This window comes from Suricata suricatta, chromosome 15 (genome assembly GCF_006229205.1).
Source record: "Suricata suricatta isolate VVHF042 chromosome 15, meerkat_22Aug2017_6uvM2_HiC, whole genome shotgun sequence".
Lineage (NCBI taxonomy): Eukaryota > Metazoa > Chordata > Mammalia > Carnivora > Herpestidae > Suricata > Suricata suricatta.
The window spans coordinates 5,695,356-5,720,744 of NC_043714.1; the positions used below are offsets into that span (position 1 = coordinate 5,695,356).

The following is a 25,389-nucleotide window of genomic DNA, read 5'->3' on the forward strand; positions in this document are numbered from 1 at the left end:
TGCATCATAGATAAGCTGCTATCTAAAGATTGCCACTTCAGATAGCTGTGAAATTAGGTGATTAACTAGTTGTTACTTAACCTTCTAGTTTCTGTATAAGTCTAATTACATGAAATAGAAGTTGGGGTTCTGATTTTTTACTTCGCTTATCCATTTGGAGTGTCATTGTAACTACTGTATTGTAAATGATGGAAAATAAATGCATATGTTAAAAAAATTAAAATAAATAAAAGTAATAAAACAGTCATTTCAAGACCGCCAGCCACGATAAGGGAAAAAGAGAAGTCATGGACTAACATATACAAATAAGTCTCTATAAAAAGGTGCGCTACAGGGATGTCCATGAACAAAGAACACTCTGAGTGCATCACCTGCTCACCCTGGGTACCCGTGGGGAGGAACGTGAGACAGGGCGGCAGTGAAGACGCATTTCCACTGACTTCTGTACACCTTCAGAAGTGCCTGAATGACTAGGCACAGGCTGCTGGATAGGACTTATAATTCAAAATTCAGAAAATGCACACATTAAAAAAAATAGTTACTTAATTTTACTAAGATGTTCAAGGAGTTACGATCCCTTAGAATTGGTCACTTTAAAGTTGACAATTTAAGTTGAAAATATTAAGCATAAAAAAGTTTTGATACCATTTAACTGTCTCTTTACAAACAAACTGTTGGCTTACAAAATACAAATCTTATTAAGATCTGTACTAGCACACAACTTGAATCCCAACTATCTTTGCTCATATCATTTGCATTAAAACAAATACAAGTAGTACTCAACTTTGTTCCAAATCTGTACAAGTCCATGAAGCTTGCATACTTTTTATTTTATTTATTTTTGAGAGAGAGAGTAGAGGAGGGCAGAGAGAGAGGGAGACACAGAATCTGAAGCAGGCTCCAGGCTCCCAGCTGTCAGCACAGCTGTTGTGGCTCAAACCCACAAACCATGAGCTGAGGACCTGAGAGGAAGCTGGATGCCCCACTGACTGAGCCACCTAGGAGCCCCTGAAGCTTGCACGCTTTAGTTTCTGGGACACGTTTATTTGGTAATGTCTCCTAAGAGCGTGGCTCAACATTTCTCTGTCTACCTTTTTCTATCACCATCTCAGCCTGTCAAATATCTAACTCTATGAGCAACAGGAAACACTAATAAAGAACCTCGTTGTCAATCAGGGAATTATTTTCATTAGGAAGTAATTACATGTCTTTTATTTCCCAAACTAACTAAGATATCTGCATTTCCAAGTAACATAAGAGAAAAGATGAGCATTTATATCTTATACACATATATGTTCCAAACTCGGTGTGAATGTACCCCTCACAATAACCCATAAACCAGGCAAGGAGACGCAGAGCAGTTACAGAACCCGCCTCAGGACACAGGAAACGTTGAAACAGATCTGAACCACTCCCTGGGCCACCAGTCCACACTGAGCACACTGCACCAGGATGCCAGTTCCTTCAATTCAACACATGAAAACCCAAGAAGGAAATGGAAGACATACACTCGATCTCCCATACATTGGTTTTAATAACTTCAAACTATGCTCTTTTCAAAAGGCCAACTTGCAAATTATTCTAAAATTAAGCTTCATTCAACTGAAATGTTTTAATAATTTCAAAAGATGGAGGCAACTGGGTGGCTCAGTCGGCTAAGTGTCCAACTTCAGCTCAGGTCACGATCTCATGGTTCGTGGGTTCAAGCCCTACATCGGGTTCAGTGCTGGCACCTCAGAGTCTGGAGCCTGTTTCAGATTCTGTGTCTCCCCTCTCTCTCTCTGCCCCTCCCCAACTCATGCTCTGTCTCTCTCTGTCTCAAAAATAAATAAACCAAAAACATTTTTTTTCAAAAGATGAAAGTACTTTGATGTTATTTTTATTTTATAAAATAAGAAAATATTAACATAAGATTCTTTAAAGTCACAAAGAGTATCTGTTCTGAATACCTTAAACCAAAAGCCAGCACATTCCACCTGAAGTCCAAACCCAGCAGCTGCCTGTTTTTGTTTATAAAGTTTTATTGGAACAGTCACTCTCCATACGGCCGAGAAACCCTTGATACTCAAAACAGGGTCTGCAAAGCACCAGCAGCATCACCTTAAAACGCCGAATCACACACCCGACCTTGGACCTGCTGAGTTAGAAGATGTATTTTAACAAGATCTCCACTAACATTTGAAAACCAATTTTAGACTCAAAAAATATTAGAATTAGGAGGAATTAGAGGTTTTCTAATCAAGTCTAGAAAATACAGAAATGATTGTAACGGCTACCCCTTGGAGCCATTCGGCCCACTGAGTAACTTTAGCAACAATGAAAACATCTTGTATTATTACCTGTAAATTGACGGAGCATGATTTTCATTTCTATATTCAAGAAATCAATAAAGTCATCAATAAGACTTTTCTACAGCACAGGTTCAGAAGAAGAGATCCTGCAGGAGTCATGGAGAGAGCTCCCTCCGACTCCTCTCAGGACTCTGCTGTTAAGGCAGCAACAGACTCATCCGTCACAAGCCTAACCCGTCACCACACTAACCACAAGCAGGCATTCTGCCAGACACTCCAGCGGGGCCGAGACGAAAGCACATCACAGCTTTGGAGTGAGACCAACGGTGAATTCTGACTGGTGTGGGCTAGAAATGGAATCCTGGAAAGAGTCTGTTCAAATCCAGAACAGAATTTATGTTATTATTATAACTGATCACTCTACAAACTCGCTCTTGTTCTCTTTCACAACGTTCTTCCTCAGTTTTAAAAATCTGTTTGCTCCCGTGGCTTTTTAATTATCCTCCCTTTTCTGTTCCCTCCCTGTTTGCTACACCTTTGTTTTTAATTATCATCTGCGCAGTTTCTTATATTTCAGAATATTTCATTATTCAAAATACACACTTATTTCAAAATGATATCATACAAAGATTCCAAAGTATTTTCTGTATACCCTTATACTCAAAATTGACAGAGAAAAAATGAACTTACATCGTATACTTGGTAAGTTTGGAATTACCTGGAATACAGATCAGATCCTGATACACGTGCAATTCTCCAGAGATAAGAGGAAGGGTAGTATTCACTGGGCTTTTTATTTTTTTAATGTTTATTTTTGAGAGAGAGAGAGAGAGAGAGAGAGAGAGAGAGAGAGAGAGGTACAGAGCACAAGCAAAGGAGGGACAAAAAGGGAGTAAGACACAGAATCCAAAGCAGGCTCCAGGCTCTGAGTGGTCAGCACAGAGCCCAACACGGGGCTTGAACCCACAAACCATGAGATCACGACCTGAGCCGAGGTCGGATGCTTAACCGACTGAGCCCCCACCGTGCTTTTTAAACAATGGGATAGAGAATTCTTCTATATCCATGCCCCTCCTTCTCAACCCTCCCCATGCAGAGAATTTAGAAAGATTAATGCCAAAGATAAACAATGGCTTCAAATTTCTCTAAAACGAAAGTCCTACATGTCATTGTTTCTGGTTATTCAGAAAAATCACAAAGGGTCATAATAAAGGTAAAGAGAGTAATTTGAAGGAAGCATAAAAATTAAAACTCATGACAGAACACAGATGCACTTCAAAAGGCTCTTTGAGTGTGTCATCATAACAGTACACGTAAGGCTTTAGTAAAAGGTCCCCTCCATTATATGCAAGTTTTCCAAACCTAGATGTGAAAGACATTATTCGGTCTCATTTTGTTGCTGTTAAAAACTCAAAGTAGCACATCAAAGATGTAAAGATAATCTACTTTTCCCCATCTACTTTCAATCAGTCCTGCCAACATCTATCAACCACTCTCTTTGGTTTGCCAATGTTTAAATAAGCATAATATGTCATTTTTTGTAATACATGGAAAATAAGCATAAACAAGAGAGACAGGTGCGCCTGAAAATACTCATTGGACACACGCACCTACCTCCTCTCCTCCTTCCGCACACCTCATTAAAATGAGAGTCTTTTTTTTTTTTTCAAGTTTTTAAATTCCAGTTACTCAATATAGAATGCAGTATTAGTTTCAGGTGTAGAATTCAGGGATTCGTGTCTTAACACACAATGCGCAGTGCTCTTCACAAGTGCCTACTTAACCCCCATCCTCCACTTACCCATCCCCCACCCATGTCCCGCTGACAGCCATCGGTTTGTTCTCTCTAGTGAAGAGCCTGTTTCTTGGTTTGCCTCTCTTATTTTTCCCCTATGTTCATTAAATTCCACAAAAGTGAAATCATATGGTATTTGTCTTTCTCTGACTGACTTATTTCACTTAGCATAATACTCTCTAGCTCTGTCCATGTCATTACAAATGGCAAGATTTCATTCTTTTTGATGGCTGAATAATGGTCCACTGTGTGGTGTGTGCATGTGTGTACGTGTGTGTGTGTGTGTATATAAATACGTTATATAAATATCACTTCTTTATCCAATCATCAGTCAATGGACATTCCAGCTCTTTCCATAACTTGGCTCTTAGAGATGCTGCTGCTCTAGACATCAAAGTGCTGTGTATCCCCTCAAATTATTATTTTTTTTTTTTGAGAGACAGAGACAGCACGAGCAGGGGAGGGTCAGAGAGAGAGGGAGACACAGAATCTGAAGCAGGCTCCAGGCTCTGAGTTGTCAGCACAGAGCCCGATGCGGGCCTGTGAGATCATGACCTGAGCCAAAGCCAGATGTCCAACTGACTGAGCCACCCAGGCGCCCCTCAAATTAGTATTTTTGTATTCTTTGGGTAAAAACCTAGTAGAGCAATTGCTGGATTGTATGATAGTCCAAAACTTCTAGAAATTAACAGAAGAAACTGTAGGCAAGCCTGGCCATGGCAATGACCTTTAAAATACAATAACAAGGCACAATTTACGAAAGAAAACACTGACAGGTTGGAGTGCATTACAATCCTAAGCATTTGCTCTGGGAGGCCCTGTGATGAGCAGGAGAAGACAAGCCAGAGATGGGGAGGAGAATCTGCAAAGCACATATTTGATAAACGACTTCCATCCAAAATACACAAAGCACTTTTAAAATTCAACAATAATAAATGAACTCAACTTAAAAATGGCTAAAAGACCTTAACAGACATCTCACCAAAGAATACAGATGACAACCAAGCAGACGAAAAGATGACCAACACCGCACACTCTGGAAAGCATCAAAGTGACACCACACACCTTGATTACTAATGGCAAAGCCCTGAACACAGACAACGCCAGGGACCAGCGATGATGGACCATGACGGGTGTCCTGATTTGCTGCTCGTGGGAATGCAAACAAGCACAGTCCTTTTGAGAAATGGTTTGGCACTTTCTTCTAAGACTAAACCTGAGTCCTACCGAACATTCCAGCAATCATGCTTCCTTCAGATTTCCCCAAGTAAATCTGTTTTGAAAGCCTGTGTCCACGTAAAATCCTACAGGTGGATGTTTAGAGCAACTTCACCTATCGTAATTGCCGGAAGTGTGATGTCCTTCCACGCAGGGCCTCTGGTACGGCCGCACAGAACACGAAGGAAGTTGGAAGGTGTAAGTGTGCAAGGGAAAAAGCCAAGCTGAAAAGATTATCCACTATCTAATTCCAACTCTGTGATGTTGTGGAAGACGCAAACTACAGGATAGAATAAGTGGTTGCCAGAGGAAGGGCAGAGTGAGCAGGTGCGACACAGGACATTTTCAGGGCACTGAAACTACTTTGCATGACACGGTAACAGGGGTTGTGTGGTATTAGTCAAAACCGACAGAACATTCAACACAGAGTGAAGAGACAACAGAAAAAGGGAGCCCTAAGGTAACATACAGACTTCGGTTAAAAATAATGTATATGTACCGGCTCATCAATTATGACAAATGTACCACACGGCTGCAACAGGTTAATAATACGGGAAGAGAGTACATATGAAAACTCTCTGCACATTCCCCTCAATTTTTGTGTAAACCTAACATTTTTCTAAAAATTAAAATCTATCAATTTTAAAAGTTATACGGTATGGGGGTGTGGGTGTGTGTGGGTGTGTATGTGTGTGTGTGTAGAGGGAAGAGAGAGTAATTCTTCCATTGTTTGTAAGAGCACAATCTGGCAATAGTATTAAATATCCATCAATGGGAGACTGACTAAGATATAGAAAAAAAGAAGAAAGTAGAAGACTCACGTTTCTGAATCTCAAAACGTACTATAAAGTCAAAGTAATCAAAACAGTGTGATACAGGTATGAAGACATATAGATCAACAGAACAAAAGTGAACATCCCAAAATCAATCCATGTGTCTACAGGTCAAATGAATTTCAGTAAGGATACCAAGACAATCCAGTAGGGAAAAATAGTCTTCTCAACAGATGTTACTGGAATAACTGGAGAGCTACATGCAAAAGAATGAAGTTGGACCGTTACCTCACACTGTGGACAATACAATTTGAAAGGATCAAAGACTTAGATGTGGGGCGCCTGGGAGGCTCTGTCAGTTAAGCATCCGATTTCAGGCTCAGGTCATGATCTCACAGTTTGTGAGCCTGACCCCCACATCAGGCTCTGTGCTGATAGCTCAGAGCCTGGAGCCTGCTTAAGATTCTGTGACTCCTTCTCTCTCTGCCACTTCCCTGCTCACACTCTGTCTCTCTCTCAAAAATAAACATAAAAAAAATTTTTTAAAGACTTAAATGTAAGTGCTAAGACTATAAAATACTACAGAATACATAGAGCAAATGTTTAGAATCTGAGTTTTGGCAATGGACTCTTAGGTACGGCACTAAAAGCATGAGGAACAAGAAAAAAATGAATTGGACTTTATCAAAATTTTTAAATGTGCTTCAAAGGACTCTATCAAAGTGATAAGATAACCCAAAAATGGGGCTCCTGGGTGGCTTAGTAGGTTGAATGTCTGACTCTTGATTTCAGCTCAGGTCATGATCCTAGGGTCGTGGGTTCGAGCTCCAAGTTGGGCTCTGGGCGGACAGCTCAGGGCCTGGAGCCTGCTTCAGATCCTGTCTCCCCCTCTCTCTCTGCCTCTCCCCTGCTTGTGCTCTCTCTCAAAAATAAATAAACATTAAAAAAATTTTATTAACAATGGTGTTGGTTCAATTAGATAACCACATAGTGAAAACAACTGTATCTTGACCCCTACTTTATACCTTACCCCAAACCAATTCTAGATGGAACAGAGATCTCGCTGTGAAAGGTTAGACAGTAAATCTTCCAGCAGATGACCTGGAAATACCTCTTCATGACCCCATCTAGGCAACAACTTCTCAATCAGGACACTAAAAATAACACTAGCCATAAAGGACAAAGCTAATCCACTGAGCTACATTAAAACTAAAGAGTGAAATGGTATGTGACCAAGTAGAAGAAAACAGTTGTGATGAACAGACATAAGAACTCTTGTTCAGAATACATATAGAACTCCTATTTTAAAAAGCTTTTTTAAAGGCTTGAACAACCAATTCTTGAAAACAGATATCCAAATGACAGATAAGCATATGAAAAGGTATTCAATCACACAAGGAAGAAAGAAAATACAAATTAAAATCATGAAATAACTAAAAACTTTCTACTACTTTTTAAAATTTCTTATCGCCCGTGACAAAAATACGTTGGCAAGGGTGTGGGACAACAGGTATTAAGAGTGTGCAGTGAAATTTAAAACTTACTTTAAGAGCTCATAATTCTTCTCATTTAATCTCACAGCATTTTCTCTCCAGAATTTCTCAGATTTGTGCACAGGACTCCACTCCAGTCTTCCAGATTTAAGTTCTGAACTGTATTCATCAAATGAGCTACAAAAAAAATGTTAATAAGGAACTCAAAGTTAAGAAAAATCTAAGAGTTACTCCAAATTAAGCAACACAGAACATTTTTACCATCTCAATTATACCTCAATAGAAAAACAAAAATTCTTCACTGATGCTTTAACTGCAAAGACTGACAGGCCTTTGTACATTAACAAACGACCACTAAACAAAGTTTAAACAGCTTAAATAATCTTTAATAAATCATGTGAAATTTATTCAAGGTCCTAATGTCCAATACTCCTGTCAAACTGGAGTGCTCAAAATGAGATTTATTAAAAAGGAGCACTTGCTGGCTTGCAAAATCTTTATCCTAATAAACTATAATCAGTATAATACCTTATGGTCTAGCAGAGTTCCACCATGCCAGACCACTAGATGCAGTCACGTGAAATTATGTGAAAGTATGTTATTTAAATATAAAATAAAATAGCACATTCTATTACTATAAATGCCATAAACCACTATAGTGTGTTTTGCAACTAAAAATACACATATGGGTATAATATTGCACAATGTGATTACAATCCCTGTAAAGGGAATTTGATTAAATCAATATAGGTTACTTAAAAACAAAAATGTGCATATAAGAAACTGCAATACAATTAAATTCAAAAATCATTCACTGTGTATCAAGTAACTTAATGATTCACAGCTTCATTCTCTTAAGAGATGTTTAATGCTGTCAGTCAGCAGACAAACAGTAACAGGACATGGTTGGACATTCTTTCTAGTGAAAACGTAACAAGGATTTAGCCATTTAAATACTGATCGAATATAACCAGAATTTTACTGGTTAAGTTGAATAGAGTGTCCCACTGGCCTTTAGTTTGATGTAAGGCCAGTCAGTGTAAGAAGTAGACTAATGCCGTGTAACATTAATCTCCTAAACCTGTAACAGCAAAACCGAGACAGAGCTCTTTCACCTGTACCCATCATCCTACTGGCTTTAATGTAAATAGCAGGACTTTTTAAATTACCAAATTCAACATGAAAAACCAATACCTAATAATAATTGGCTAACGTGGATTAAATAATTTAGAAAGTTAAGTATCACTAAACGTATTCATTTTTAAAAGAGATCTTAAATCGTTATTACAGAAGACTTGATGAAACTTAATAAAATTTATAAAAACTACAAGTCTACTGCTGGCCAGACTCCTTTATTACAATCCAGTTACTCGTATTTGGGATGACGGAAGGATAAGAGTCATTTCCCTCCTCCACAAACTCCACTGCATGCCGCTGACGTGGGTGACACATCTGCCTCTTCTAGAAGCCCGTGGGCCTTGGGATTAAAAGTGGCACTGAAGTGTCTGGTAAGTACGTTTCTGGAATACACAGACCATACAGAAGGCATCTGCTGGACACATGAAACCTCACGATAAATCCTACAAGGTTATAATTTTTATTGCTAGTCTATCAAAAGGAAAACGGAGACTTTACAAAGTCAAGAAGCTTGTCAAAGCCACGTGTGGAGAAAGTAGCCAAACAATTCAAACTGGGTTCAGCCAAACCCGAACCACCCACTCAGGAAGATCACTTCTGTAACAGTAAGTCCCTTTTAAAAATGTATCAATAATTTAAAAACAAAGAATACATAGGTTAGTGGGAAAGATCATCAACACATTATTAAACAAAAAAGAACAAGGTCCAGAAGCATATGCAGGACCCCATTTGTGTGTGTGTCTATGTGTGTGTGTGTGCAAGCACACACGCGCCAGGGGAGCAAGGCTAGGAGAGTTTTTTGGAAGCAAACACAAAAAATGGGGGTGGGGACGATTGCGCAGAAGAGGTATGGAGTCCCTTCCAGAACCATGCACGGATTCGTTTTTTTCTTACCGCATTGTACGTCATTTGCGTAATATTTAATATTGAAAGTAAACAATACCAACTGGAACTTCAAAAAAGCAGGGAAAAAATACTCTTTCCAGTTATGGCCAAACCTCCTTCACAAATTAAAAACAAGTAACTGCTTAAAAAGATTCTAAACCAGGGGGAGACTCTTGAGTTCTGCAGAGTGACACCACCGTGCTGTGGGGGTGCAGCCGTCAGACTCCAGACAAGAGAGCGGTGGGAATCTCCCCACAGGACAAGAGGTAACACACAGCTCTAACCAACCGTTACCATGGTGATGAGCCCGTGGTCCCCCGCCCCCAACACCCCGATTCTTAACAGAAGTGTTAGTGACATTTTTTGAGTTTATAGTTAGTAACAAATTTAGACTTTCTTAAAATACTAGGAAAGTCAAACAAGGCCCAATATACCCAGCCTGTCAGAATTTTTTAAAATAACATACCTAAGGTCTTGGACACTCTCACCAAGTTTTTCCAAAAGAAATTTTATATCTTCGCTGATATCTTCATCATCGTACTTCTGCTGTTCCAAGTTCTCCAACTGTTTCAGAACTTTGCACTGAATCATAGCCAGGGCATATTCCTGGCGAGTTTCTCTTTCAGTCGATTTTTCCAAAAAGTTCTGAGTTAGACAAACACATGAGAAAACTATAATTTCCTCTATGTGATATTCTTAGACCTCTGCACTTCCTCTCGTGCCCTCTCTCCTCTGTTCTCAGGATAAGCGAGGACTATATCACAAATTCTTACCTCTTTCCTGAGCACCTGTCCCGTATGAAAAGCGTATGTCTTACTCCGCACTTGCTTACTAGCTCAACTACACTTTTAAAATCACTGAACTAGATGAGCCTCAAAACACTGAATATGTTTACATTAAATCCATCAAACCCTTTCTCACAGCCCTGCTCCTGAGCACACCCCAGTGAACTCTCCCTCTGTTAGCACCTAGAGTGCTTATGGATACTAAGAAAGAATGTTCTTCAACTACCTCTAGAGTCCCTCAGTCAGTCACCCTTTCCCCCCCTCATCAGCCTGCACATGCATGAAGGGCAGTAATAAAAACTCTCTTGCTTGAACCACTATCAAAAAAGTTTTGTGACATTCTGGCAAGTTCCCTAGTTTGCCTCTGTAATTCTTCTACTTATAAGAGTACTTATGAAGAGAGCAAAGGAATCCTAAATATCCTCGACCCTTCAACAATACGGGTTTGAACTGTGCTGGTCCACTCTTTTGCAGATTCCGTCAATACTTACAGTAAAGTACTAGAAATACATTTTTATTCCTTATGATTTTCTTAGAATTTTCTTTTTTCGAGCGCACTTTACTGTAAGAATACAGTATATAACACACGTAACATACAAAACCGGTGCTAACTGGCTGTTTGGTTGGTCAGTAAGGCCCCAGTCAACAGCACGCTATTCATAACGAAGCCTGGGGGGGGTCCGAAGATATATGTGGATTTTCTACACCACCGGGGTCAGCACCCTAACTCCTACACTGTTCAACTGCATTTATAAAAATAAACAGTTCATTGAGTTAACCGGTTATTTCTAAGCAAAGACTATGCTCAGACTTAGGGACAGAAACAAACAAGCTCTAAAGAAAGCCACCTTCACCAAAATGGTAAAGAAGTGTCAAATGCCTTCCCTCTACACACACACACACACACACACACACACACACACACACACACACAATATCCTGTAATGACAATTAACAAGTCAACTATACCAAAATATGAAATTTTTAAATTTATTTTTGTAAGCAAATTATATTCCTAATAATTAAGCTCAATAAAGACATTAAGAGATTTAGCTTGGCATATAGAAATTTGAGATCCATCCCTATCAAAATTCCAATGGCATTTTTCACAGAATTAGAAAAAACAATCCTAAAATTTGTATGAACCATAAAAGACCCTGACTAGCCAAAGGAATCCTGAGAAAGAACAAAGCTGGAGGCATTACACTTCCTGGTACAACTGAACTACAAAGCTTTATTAATCAAAACAGTATGGCACTGGCATATAATAGACACACTGACCAATGAACAGAATAGAGAGCCAGATATAAAAGCCCACATATACAGTCAACTAATATTTGACAAAGGAGCCAAGAATACTCGATGCAGGGGGGGGCTGGGTGGCTCTGTTGGTTTAGTGTCCAACTCTGGGTTTCAGCTCAGGTCATCATCTCACAGTTCATGAGATCAAGCTCCACGTGGGGCTCCTCACCAACAGTGCGGGAGCCTGCTTAGGATTCTCTCCCTCTCTCTCTGCGCCTCCCCTGTTCATGGGCATGTGTGTTCCCTCCCTCCCTCTCTCTCCCTCCCTCTCTCTCTCTCTCTCTCTCTCTCTCTCTCCCCTCCCATCTCAAAAATACATACATACATACATACATTAAAGAATATTCAATGCAGAAAGGAGAGTGTTTTCAATATATGGCATTAGGAAACTAGATAACCACATGCAAAAAATGAGATTCTTCTACCATAAGATTCTTATCCTACACCACTCACCAAAATTAGCTCAAAATGGATTAAAGACTTACACATACTGAAACTGTCAAACTCCTAAAAAAAAAAAAAAAATAGGGAAAAGTTCCCTGACCTTGGTCTTGGCGATGATATTTTGTATATGACACCAAAGCACAGGTAAGAAAAGCAAAATGTAGCAAGTGGGGTGACATCAAACTAAAAAGCTTCTACAAAGCAAAAATTAAATTAAATTAAAAAGTTTAAAAACAATAAACAAAATGAAAAGTATCTTGTTAGATGAAAGAAAGTATTTGCAAAGCATGTGTCTGATAAGGGGTCAATATCCAAAATATATGAAGAACTCATACAACTCCATAACAACCACAACAAAACGATTTAAAAATGGGAAGAGGATCCTAACAGACATTTTCCCAAAGACATACAAATGACAAACAAGTACAAAAAAAGATATCACTACTCATCAGAGAAATACAAATCATGACCCACAATGAAGTACCACCTCAAAAAACAAAACATAACACGTGTTTTCAAGGTTATGGAGAAAAGAGCACACTTGCTCCCTGTTGATGAGAATGTGCACGAGCACAGCCGCAATGGAAAACACCAGGAAGGCTCCTCAAAACCTTGAAAATAGAACTGTCCTGTGGTTCGGCCATTCCACTACTAGGTATTTTTCCAAAGGAAATGAAAACAGAGTATCAGAGAGATCATCTGCACTCCCACGTTTACTGAAGCATTATTCACAATAGCCAAGACACAGGAATAATCTAAGTGTCCAACAAAGGATGAAGGGATTTAAAAAAATGGGGTTTATATACACAACGGAATATTATTCAGCCATTAAGACAGAAATCTTGCCATTTGTGTCAACATGGGAGAGACCTTCAGGGCAATATGCCAAGTGAAATGTCAGAGAAAGACAAATGCTGTATGAACTCATTTATATGTGGAACCTTTAAAAAAAACTAAAATTTAAAAAAAACCTCATAAATGTAGAGAATAGACTGGTGGTTGTCGGATGCAGTGGGAGACGAGTGGGCCAAATGGGTGAAGGAGATCAAAGCATACAGATTTCCAGGAATAAAAAATAAGTCCTAAGAGCGTGATGACGATAATTAATACTCTATGTATATCTGAAAGGTGCTAAAAAGGTAGATCTTAAAAGTTATAATCACAAGACAAAATGTGTAACTATGTGTGGTATGATGTTAATTAGATTTATTCTGGTTATCATTTCACAATATATACAGACATCAAGGCATTATGCTGCCTACTGAAACTAATAAAATGTTACATGTCAATTATATCTCAATTCTTAAAAATAATGGTAAACAATGATCAGATATTGAAATTCATTGGTCACCAGCAGACCTGTGGCAGAGAACATGCCAGAGCATGGGGGGGCAAGCTTTCTGAAAAGGGGCAAATAATAAATATTTTAGGCCTTGAGGACGCCATCACAGCTATTCAGTTCTGCCATGATACCGCAAAAGCTGGTATACAAAATACAAAAAAAAAGCACAGCAGTATTCCAACAAAGTTTTATTTACAAGAACCGGTGGCAGGCCAGAATTGGCCCACAAGCGACTCAGACTGATAAGCCCTGAGCTGAAGGGAATTCTGCAGGTGATGGAAAGTAATTCTGCCAAATGGAAAGCTGAATCCTCAGGACAGAAGGAAGAACGGTAGCGATGGTAGGTAAATAGTTGAATAGATACAAAAGATTATTTTCCCCTCTTCACTTCTATAATCCAATAAGACTCTTTAAAGAAAAAGTTAGAGCATTGTAAAATACAGGGGTTTTTTTTACATATGTAAGTATATTTATATGTCAACTATAGAATAAAAAAAAGGGAATAGAACTTGATTCCAAGTTCTTACATTTCACATAAGAGAGTACAATGTTTAATGGGAAAAGTTAAGGATGTGTTATACTGTGATACCAAATCAAGCTCTAAGAAATAAATACTATAAAAAAGTTAAAAGGTCAAAAGAAAAATTAAAATGAAATTCTAAAAAGGATCCAATTAACTCAAGAGAAGGCAAGAATGAAAGAAAGAAGAACAAATAAACAGATAAGACAAACAGAAATATTACAATGGTAGACCTAAACTCAACCATACCAATAATTATTTTAAATGCTAGTGAGCTGAGGCCAGACCTCTGGCGGGTGCGGTCGGTGCAGAGGACCGGTCCCAACCACCCAACCCCCTTACCCCTGCGCACACAGGCGATGCATGCCCTGGTGGTGACCTGTGGGGCACCACGGTGTGCTCCTCTACTGAGCTTGGCTCTCTGTTGCTCTAGAATCGTCAGCAGCAGGGCACATCGAGTAGTGTGCCCCGGTTCCCCTGTGCCATCGGCCTGGGACGTTTCCCGGTGCAAGGCTGTGATAAGCACGGCCTAGGAAAGCAGAGGGGATTCGCAGCAATGTCAGCTACTCCATCCATCTTGAACACAGGCAGAGTGTAATGCTTGCGAGAGTCGGCAGCTCACGTGAAGGTGGCTCACCTGAAAGCCAGCTTGGAGCACCTACCGCTGTTGCTGCTGCTTCAAGAACCCCAATTGCTAAAACCATCACTATACAGATGAATGAGGTGGTGATAGTGGCATCCTTAGTTTCTGTATCAGAATGTAACAAGGAACCAAGATGGCAGAGAAGAAGCAAACTCTATAAACTTCATCTGCCCCATCTATCCTACTGAGAAGGACATTACTCTCATCTGCAAGAGTGGAAGGAGAAAATACAGACTCCAGAAAGAAGACAACCTCAAAGATGCCTAAGTGAGTGAGTACAAACTGGGGAGACTGAAAAATGGGCCAGCCGGAGAGGGGCAGGGGAGGTGGGAGCCCCAGCCCAACACAGGGAAAGTGTGCGGAGCCCATGGGAGACAAAGGGAAGAGAAAGAGAAACTGAACACGCTCATAATACTGTCTCTAGAAAAGAGATAAAGAGCGTTTAACCCCGCACAGAGAGAAAAACTCTCACTCCATATACCGCTGGGCAGCCTGAATCCCCAACCCAGGTGGCACAAGGAAAAACAGACCCCATCCCTGTGCGATCCCAGCAGGGAGTCGGCGGCAGAGGCGGCAGCAGCAGCAGCTGTGGGGGCGCACACCTTGTTTCCAGCAGCGCTCCCCGACTCAGGCACCGGCAGCGCAAATCCAGGCCGGCTCAAGAGAAACTGTTCCCTCGCCCTATGCGCAATCCTGGCTGCAAGTAGGAGGCGGAGGCAGTGGCTGCAGGGCCTGCATTTCGCCCCCTCCAGCGTTCCTCACCTCCAGCAGCAGTGGCACAAATCCTACGCAATCCCACCTAAGAAGCCAGCCACAAAAGCAAGTACATCTCATCTGCGGCAGCATTAAAGTGCACGGACTAGGGTTTTGAAGCGAGGCGGGCCTGGGAAATACAGTTTGGCTCAGCAGCACAAGGAGTTCGGACTCCTAAGAGTGGCCTGCAGCGCATAGTTCCAGCAGAACTTGCAACTTATGGCGCAGCCATTCTACTCTCCTCAATCACCAAGGTGGGGCCTCCAAGAGCATTTTATATATACACAGTGGAGTATTACATGGCAATGAGAAAGAATGAAATCTAGCCATTTGTAGCAAACTGGATGGACCTCGACGGTGTCATGCTAAGCAAAATAGGGCAGGCGGACAAGGACAGATACCATATGTTTGCACTCATAGGTCTAACAGGAGAACAGGAGAAACTTAATGGAGGACCACAGGGAGGGGAAGAGGGAAAGAGAGTTGGTGAGACAGAGGGATGCAAAAACCTGAGAGACTATTGAATGCTGAAAACGAACTGAGGATTGAAGGGGGAGGTGAAGGGGGAAGGGCGGTCATGGTCATGGAAGAGGGCACCTGTGGGCAAGAGCGCTGGGTGTTATATGGAAACCGATTTGACAATAAACTATTAAAACAAAAATACTAGTGAGCTGAGTACTCCTGTTAAGAGGCAGAGACTATTACAATTAAAATTCAAGACTTGAGGGACGGAGGGATAAAAAAAAACAATAAAAAAAATAAAATTCAAGACTCAACTATATGTGGTCTAACAGAGACAAACTTTAAAGACAAGACGTAGAGAGGCTGAAATTAAAAGACAGAAAACCATAAGCATAAGAAAGTTGGCATGTCAAAAAGGAAGAAAAGAAACTAAAAGACAAGAAAGCTGGCATATCTATGTTAATTTCAAATAAAGTAGGTATCAAGACAAAAAGCATCACTAATAATAAAGGATATTTCACAATGATTCTAGGAAATTTTCCCATTACATTAGAAAAATGTAGCACATACAAATGTATTGATAACAGAGCTTCAAAATAAATAAAGCAAAAATTGGAAAAACTGAAGGGAAAAATAGACAAGTCCATAAATAATAGCTGGAGATTTTAACAACTCCCACTCTTGGCAGATGATAGAACCACCAAACAAAAATGCGGTGCACAGAGGAACTGAAAAACACTATTAACCACCTTCCTTTAATTTACATTTTATAGAACCCTATCTGCAAAATATACATTCTTTTAAAGCACACATGGCACAGTCACCATGACGGACCACAAGTCTTATTTAAAACAAGTCTCATATTTCAAAGAATTCAAACATATTAGAGTATGGTCTCTGACCATAATGAAATTCAGTTAAAGACCTTAAGCTATGGGCAGCCCTAAGTTCTGATAACCTTTTCCTTTATGATACTCCCCTTCTTCCTTTGCTTTTTTAAGACCTTACCTATTATTTTCTTAAGTTTTCTGTTACTTTTTCTAGTTATTTCTACTATCTCTTCTAACTTTCGAAATACATCAAAACACGGGACTCAGTCAATTAAGTATCCAACTTTGGCTCAGGTCATGATCGTGCAGTTAGTGAGTTCAAGCCCCACATCAGGCTCTCTGCTGTGAGCTCCGAGCCCACTTTGGATCCTGTCTCCGTCTCTCTCTGCCCCTTCCTCACTCATGTGCTCTCTCTCTCAAAACTAAAAATAAACATTAAAAATAATTTTTAAAAAAGAAGCATATCAAAACACTTTTGCTCAGATGATCCTTCAATATTCTCACTATATATTTGTTGACTAAAAAATTAAACTTCATAATTAAGAGACTATCATAACTAGTGATTTCAACTATAACTTCAACACAGTCAATATAATAATTAACAACAGCACTCCTGTGTTCATCTAATACCACCTGTCCTCTCAATTCTCCAGGATAACAGAACTTCAGAACTTAGTCATTTTTGATTTTCCCCTTTTCTTCACTCCTATGTCAAATCAGTCAATGAGCCTTATCATTTTCCCTTCAAAACACGTTTTAATTTCATTTCCATTTCATTGTAAAGAATGAAAGAGAATGAATAGATCATGATATAAGAAACTGAATTTGCGGGGCACTCCTGTGGCTCAGCCTGTTAAGTGTCCAACTCTTGATTTCAGCTTGGGTCGTGGTCTCATGGTTCAAGGCATTGAGCCCCATGTTGGGCGCTGCGCTGACAGTGAGAAGCCTGATTGGGATTCTCTCTTCCCTTCTTTTTCTACCTCTCCCTGGCTCGTGTTCTCATTCTCTCTCTCTCTCTCTCTCTCTCTCAATAAATTAACATTAAAAAAAAGAAAGAAACTGAATTTGCCCAAACAAACATACACAATCTGGCATCAGTGTATCCTTAAAAAGCCCTAAAACTCCGGGCGCCTCGGTGGCTCAGGCAGCTAAGCAGCCGACTCTAGATTTCAGCTCCGGTCATGATCACACAGCTGTGAGACTGAGCCCTACGTCAGGGATTCTCGCTCTCTCCCCCTCAAGCATACACATATGTGCGCTCTCTCTCTTTCTCCAAATAAATAATTTTTTTTTTAGAAAAAAGCCCTAAATCCCAAGGGCATCTTCACCTCCAGAAAATCAAAGTGTAAATACCATTCTTGCCATCGTCCTGTTACTGGCGCAGAGATCACTAAGGGCACGGCAGACTCACGCAACAGTTCAGCTCTTTCCTTCGCCAGCACCGCCGGCCCTGCGAAAGTATGTCAATGCAGGTGCTTCTCAAACTCTCTGTGAAGGCCTGTTTCATTGGTTCTTAATTCCAGTCATGAGCAAATACTTTTATAAAATACAAAAGTGAGTTTCTAGAGAAATGAATTTAAAAAAGACATGCAAAGTGGAACCTCAAGTTCTGTACCATTAAATTTGGCAGATATACAACTATTCTGTCCAACTGCTCACCCTTCCGTTCCGTGCTGCCCCGCTACAGGCTGCCCCCACCAGTCCACCGCTTGCGCTGACGCACACCCCACACTGAGAGGATCGCCGCATAAGGACTCACCTCGAGATTAAAAAGTTATTTGGGGAGCCTGGGTGGCTCAGTTGGTTGAGCGTCCGACTTCGGCTCAGCTCGTGGGTTCGAGCCCCACATCGGGCTCTGTGCTGACAGCTCACAGCCTGGAGCCTGCTTCAGATTCTGTGTCTCCCTCTCTCTCTGCCCTTCCCCTACTCCTGCTCTGTCTCTTTCTCTCAAAAATTAATAAACATTAAAAAAAATGTTAATGCCTCATCCAACCTGGTATCTAATGAGTAGCCCATAAGTTCCTGAGCCAGGGAATGAGGTACAGACTTGGGAATAAAATTTCTTGGTAGCAGTACTTCCATGCCAAAGCTGTGGGTGAGACGGCACCTGTGTACCCAAACCGAGGTGGGCCTCTCGGAAAGGGCTACAACTATGAACTGCCTGCAGAGGAAGATAAATAAAAATAGAACTTACCTTATTATCTGACACATTACACAGACTCTTGACTAAGCAGAGCCAAAGAAAAATAAAACTCACAGCATATGTAAAACTCTAGGCAAAATACGATCTTCAATGTCTTTCTCAGTTACTGGCTCAAAACATACTAATTTATTTTAGGAACTAAAGATTGACAAATCAATTTAACCAATAGAATAACATTTGCAGAGACCTCAAATCCAGCACTTACTATGAATAAGTGAGATTGACATTTTCAAAAATAAAATTCACCAAGCCGAGTGGAAAAAACACCATTAGCAGCTGCTAGACTTTCAGCTCACAGCAGCTCAGCAGCTTCTCAAAGTCTGCAGCACAGAAATGTCCTTCCTGAGTTTCAAGAGGTGGGAAAAAATACATGACTAGATCATCCTTGACCTCATCAGAGAATTTTTTTCAAAGGTTTTAATAATTTGAGAATGACAAAGTAAAAGCGACACATCATTTTTTCACCTACTGATGGTCTAGGTCCAATAGCTTTACTATGTCTTTTCTAATGACTTAATTTTAACTCATTTGTGTATTAAAGTTATAGATAGCTAAGCATGTTCTTCTGATTTTTAGCCCTCCATATATTTCCCTAATGATTGTACTGTCCCAAATTTAGCACGGCAGGGCCTAAAAATCTGATAGTTCTACCAACAGATTGGGTCTATTTTACATAATCTGAAATCAAAATTAGACAACAGAAGCCCTGAAATTACCCTAGTAATTAGTTCCATGTGAGTATAAATTGAAACTGTAAATATACTTTATATAAGATTTTTAAAAAATTTTTTTTATATTTATTTATTTTTGAGAGACAGAGAGACACAGAGTGTCAATAGGGGAGGGACAGAGAGAGAAAAAGACACAGATCTGAAGCAGACTCCAGGCTCCAAGCTAGCGGTCAGCACAGAGCCAGACGTGGGACTCAAACTCATGAACCCAGAGATCATGACCTGGATCAAAGTCAGACACTCAACCAACTGAGCCACCCAGGTGCCCTAAGATTTTTAAGTCTTGTTACATATCAGTAAAATATTCATGCTGCTTCTTTTAATTTTTTTACTGTTTGTTTATTTTTGAGAGAGAAAGAGAGAGAAACGTGGAGAGACAGAGAGAGGGAGACACAGAATCTAAAGCAGGCTCCAGGCTCTGAGCTGTCAGCACAGAGCCCTACACAGGGCTCAAATTGACAAACTGTAAGATCATGATGGAGCCACCGTCTGACGCTTAAAAGACTGAGCCACCCAGACGCCCCCAGGCCTCTTCTTCTAAATCAAACAGGTCAGTGCTGGATCTTTGCCCATGTTCAACACCAACTTAGCAAGCATGCAATTTATAGAGTTAGGGGATTTAAACAGGCTAACTGCTATTGTTATATGTTTTTCGAGGCAGAAAAGGCAGGGAAATAAATACAAATTGTATACTCACTACTGCCAGGCTCCTGTGATCTCACTGAATCCTTACCTAATCTTGAAGTGAAGTAAGTATTACTACCTTTCACAGATAGAGAAATTCACTCCAAGAGTTGAAGCCACTCTCCCAACAACCTAGTGGCAGATTCACACCTGCATCCATCCACTCCGGCCCATACCCTGTCTAATGCATATACTAAAAGGAAAATCAGAAAAAGAGCTACACTGTTGTACTTCTCAAATTTCCATAAAAAGCAGATAATCAATCTAGAGAACTCCCAAATTGGTTTTTAAAAAAACACAAAAACAAAACAAAACCCTGAGAACCTCATTCTAGCTCTCTAGTTCTCTGGGACTTTTTGAGGTTTTCATATAGTAAACATTCTTCACGGTGACTTCATGAAGTTACTCCATAAAGACAAGCATTTAAATACCAAATGACATGGTGAGAAAAGGTATCTTACCTTATTCATCCTTCTGTATACTCAGTAACTAACACATTGTCTATTACATCACTGTATTTAGTAAACACGTGATAGGTGAATAGATAATCCACCACACCCACGCAAGTGCACCCACTCTGTAGAGACGGGGGCCAAGCGTCATCTGCCCGCACTGTGAAGTGATGGGACTTCGGGGCTCCTCCGCCTGCTCAGGTTTCAGGGCCTGCTGCAAGGCAGCCAGAGCGGCCCCTGTGCAGGAAGGGAACAGTGCTGTTAAGTTACAGGTATTAAAATTACCACAGGCTTCCAGATCTGAGAGGGAGACTATGTTCAATTTGCACTTTTTTCTTAATATTATTCCACAGCATCTTTTTTAACCATAAGGCCATATAATTTTTATAAACAGGAAAAAGATCACATATTTTTCCATTTTCCTACATGGCAGGTGCTTAGTTTGGAATAGAGAGATTTCATAAAATAAAGATTCCTGTAACTACAGCAGACCTAGAAGAAGGAAAATCATGGGAGAAAATCAAAACAAAGGCAAATCAAAGGAGGAGCCTTAAGCCTTCAAAAAATAAATATATTGAGTTAAAAATATGTAATCCATATTCAACCAAAATGAACAGGATCTAAAAGAGCAGTGAGCCCTGCCTCACGTCCATCAGAGGAGGCACAGCGCACAGTAAAGTGGCCCCAGGAGCAGAGACCCCAGGCTTCGGTGGGTGATGGCCCGGGGGCGACAGGACGGCTGAAGGAGGTGGGCTGGCCCCACCAGGCCGGTGTCCGGAAGGCAAAGCCAATGCTCCATCGTGCAGAGAAGGTCTGTCCCTTCCGAAAGCCAGCGGCCACACACCAGGACTGTATCTCCAAGAGCCAGACTCTGGGCACACAGTGTGGGCGTGGGGCTCCATACTGGGCACAGAGCCAGCTTAAGAGGCTTTCTTTACCTTTCCCTCTGCCCCTCCCCTGCTTAAGCGCACACACTCTCTCTCTCTCACAGAAAAGAAAAAAAGAAAAAAAAAGAGCCAGATTTCTGTGCTCCATTTATTCTTTAACTTCCACGTCAGGGTGAGGGCAGGGGCCATAATCAATCTAGAGAACAAATTACTGACAATTCCAGAAATCAGCTTCTCTAATTTGCTAGTATTTATCAACCAATTTCCAGCCGTGTACTAAAACACTCCTAGGCAGCCTTCCAAAATCTCGTCAGGCGTCCTCTCTGAAGCGTCTCCTAAAACCCCCTATTCTTACCCTCCACCTCTTCTATACATTTTTTGAATGGAGACTGTTGGAAGATCCAAATTCTAGAATTTTTCATCTTTCCTAAACCAGTAAGAATATGGATAATGAAACACTCAAGCAGAAGAAAAAGTACATTCCATTTAGGGACTAAAATACTTCAAAGTAGAGTCTCATTAGTACAATCGACTCTGACTGAAGAACTGATTATTACCGTATCTGGACGAGATGGAAATTTCCCTTGACCACCGACTCACATAAACAGTTTGCTAGAAGACCTAACGGCAGAGCCGATAAGGGGAGACACAGTAGTAAGGAGGTGCCGCGTTCACCTGTCTCTTAAGAGTAAACTTCTCAGGGGCCACACAAAGGTTTCTACATTAAAAAGAATGTATTTTCAGACAGAAAATCAGAGTTCCTCTCTCACATGACCAACGGTTCTCCTTTTCATGGTTTCTCTTTCTTTTAATGCTAACGATTCCTGAGAAAACGCCCCAGAGAAGAAAAACAGGAGAGGACAGACAGGTTAAGGCGGTGGCTCTGGGCCCAGCGGGCGCTCACTGAAATGCCAATCCTGCTGCTTACTACTAGCTGAGGAACCAATGCCTACATCTCGGTTTCCTCACATATGAAATAAAAACCATCACAGAGCCTACTGGACAACCAGAAGATTAAATAAGGCAACGCATGCCAATCGCCCAATAAACTGTAACATGTATTATCCCCAGCATCAAAGACAGCTTAGCAGGAGGGTTAAGGGCCCGAGTCATACTGCTGAGGCCAAAGTCCTGCTCTGCTGTGTCCGAGCTGTCCTGGCAAAGTGCTTAACCAACTGTAGCCTAGCGCCTACCACATGCTGGTCTTGGGAGATTAAATGAGCGACACAGTTAAAGCAATGAGAATAGCACAGGACACAAAATAAGCTGTCAATAAACATTAGTTATTATTATTAACTACAAACATCTAGAAAAGGATTACTACACATCAAACTTAAAAATTTTAAAGGTGACCAAGGCTATCAGTAAACAATTGCTAGGAGCAAGTAGCTGATAAAAATATTAAATAATGCTCAGCTTCATTATTAACAGGAAACAAATTTTAAATGACTGTACTTTTCACCTAATCTTTTGTAACAGTTATGAGACAGATAATATTGAAAGTCAGTGGAAGGAGGGAAAAACAAGCACCCTCAATATGTAGAGGTGATGGACATGTAAATTTGCAAATTTACGAAAGGTGACTTGATGCTACCCATCGAGACCATAAACGTTTACTTAGATGCAGCGGTCCCACCCACAGAACTCCATCCCGCAGAGGACACTGGGCTCCTCAGTCGGTTCAACATCCGACTCCTGACTTTAGCTCAGGTCACGATCTCACCGGTTGTGCATTCAAGCCCTACACCAGATTCTGCATTGGCAGCGCGGAGTCTGTTTGGAATTCTCTCTCTCTGCCCCTTGTTCACGGTCTCTCAAAAACAAATACAGATTTTTTAAAAAATGAACTTATACCCAACAGAAATGTCCCTCCAAGTGAACAGACATGTAAAAGAAACTGGCCTGTGCACAGAACGCTAGCTCAAGAAATCACCTTACGTCAACACAGAAGGATCGAGACCTTAAAAAAATTACTGAAGAACCACATATGTAAAACTGAACACCTGTTCATTATATATTGTCAGGAATAAAGCCATGGAACAGTATTTATAGTATGAGGCCATTTTCTTTTTAGATACAAAACAAAATTACACATCTAATTCTATCTCTATGTGCTTAGAAAAATCTGAAAGACGTTAGTAACTATGTTTGGCAACTGTAATATCTATGCTATTTTTAAATGTTTGTAATACATCTGCACTGCTTTTTATTTCTGATTTGTTGTTGATTTAAAGAAAACATAAGAGCAAATACTAGTTAAAAGCAGACTGTGAAGCCAGTTAACTTGGATTTGCATGTCTATCAGCAATGTGCCTTCTCTGTCTCAGTATCCCCATCTGTAAAACAAGAAGACCAAAACGAATACTAATGATACCAATCTACTAACAATAACAACAATAACGGCCATCTTATAGGGCACCAGTGAGCATTAAATGAGTTAAGTAAAAGGAAAGCCTGACAATGATGCCCGGCATGGAGCAAGCTCACTCTGAACGCCCATTATTACTACTCTGCAGTAGTATCCTTAGAAGACACTGGGATTGGCCAATCTATCCCTCAGAGACCCAATTAAATCCTAAAATGACCAACAAAATAATCAACACACAACTACGGCAGCAAATGCACAGGGTCTGGACCACCAACTAACAATACTTTATTTCAGGGTGACAGCTGCCTGGCAGCCAAAAAACCTAGGATTCAGATTTGTTTTTTAGAAAAAAAATTTTTTTACATTTATTTATTTTTGAGAGACAGAGAGAGAGCGTGAACAGGGGAGGGGCACAGAGAGAGGGAGACACAGAATCTGAAGCAGGCTCCAGGCTCTGAGCTGTCAGCACAGAGCCTGAGGTAGGGCTCGAACCCATGAACCGTAGATCATGACCTAAGCCGAAGCTGGATGCTCAAGTGACTAAGCCACCCAGGCGACCCTCAGGATTCAGATTCTAGCTCAGTTTCCCGTCTTGTTCTCAACTCCCTCATCTGTTCAAGGGAGGAAGCTAACTTTAAAAATTGCCAAAACTCTAATATCCTGATAGGATAATTTTACTATACAAAATAACAGATCTTTAGAGTTGCCTCAGAGTTACTATACTGTTCGTCAACAGATCCAGAATCTGAACTACAACTCTACACTCAAATAACGGCCCTTTAAGAGAGAAACTTCCTCAACAGTCTCTTGAAACACACCGCAACCAAAAAGGATTTCATCCACATGAACATAATACATTTCCTACAAGCTTTTTATACCTCATACATTTTATCCATTCACATGGTTTCTCCCCAATCCCACCCTATGATATGGCTGTGCCTCAATCCCATGATATATACACGCTGGTGAGCTTTGCCTCTATGTTTACCAAGACCCATAGTTTCATAACTGCATGGAGAACAATCAGCTTTTCCCACCTGCTAAAAGCCCTGAAATATATTCCACGGGGGAAATACCTCACACATACACACACACACAAACACACACATGCACACACCATTAAAAAAAAAAAAAAACACCATAAAAAACTTACACGGAATGCTGCAAGAATGATTCTGGTCACTTTCTCTTTGACAGATTCCTGCAGGATATCGGACAAGACAGGAATGATATTATAGCGCCGCAGGTGTTCACACATTTGGGGACTGAACGCCAGGAGCCATATTGAAAAAATCATTTGATACTGGAGTTGAAAGCCACACTTGTTACTCAAAACTCCCATTATGCTGAAAAGGAACACATATTATGAAAACATTTACTACAACAGTGCC

At 40.5% G+C, this 25,389-nt stretch overlaps 1 protein-coding gene across 3 annotated transcripts in view; it reads right to left on the bottom strand.

Moving 5' to 3' along the window:
- Nucleotides 1–25,389, bottom strand: part of ATP6V1H (ATPase H+ transporting V1 subunit H) — a 111,974-nt gene that overhangs the window by 47,080 nt on the left and 39,505 nt on the right. For all 3 annotated transcript variants that reach the window (XM_029923141.1, XM_029923142.1, XM_029923140.1), the window contains 3 exons: nucleotides 25,152–25,344; nucleotides 10,059–10,237; nucleotides 7,622–7,747 (listed from right to left, as the gene is read on the bottom strand). In XM_029923141.1, coding sequence (XP_029779001.1) covers nucleotides 7,622–7,747; nucleotides 10,059–10,237; nucleotides 25,152–25,344 — 498 coding nt within the window. The remainder of the gene's footprint in view (nucleotides 1–7,621; nucleotides 7,748–10,058; nucleotides 10,238–25,151; nucleotides 25,345–25,389) is intronic.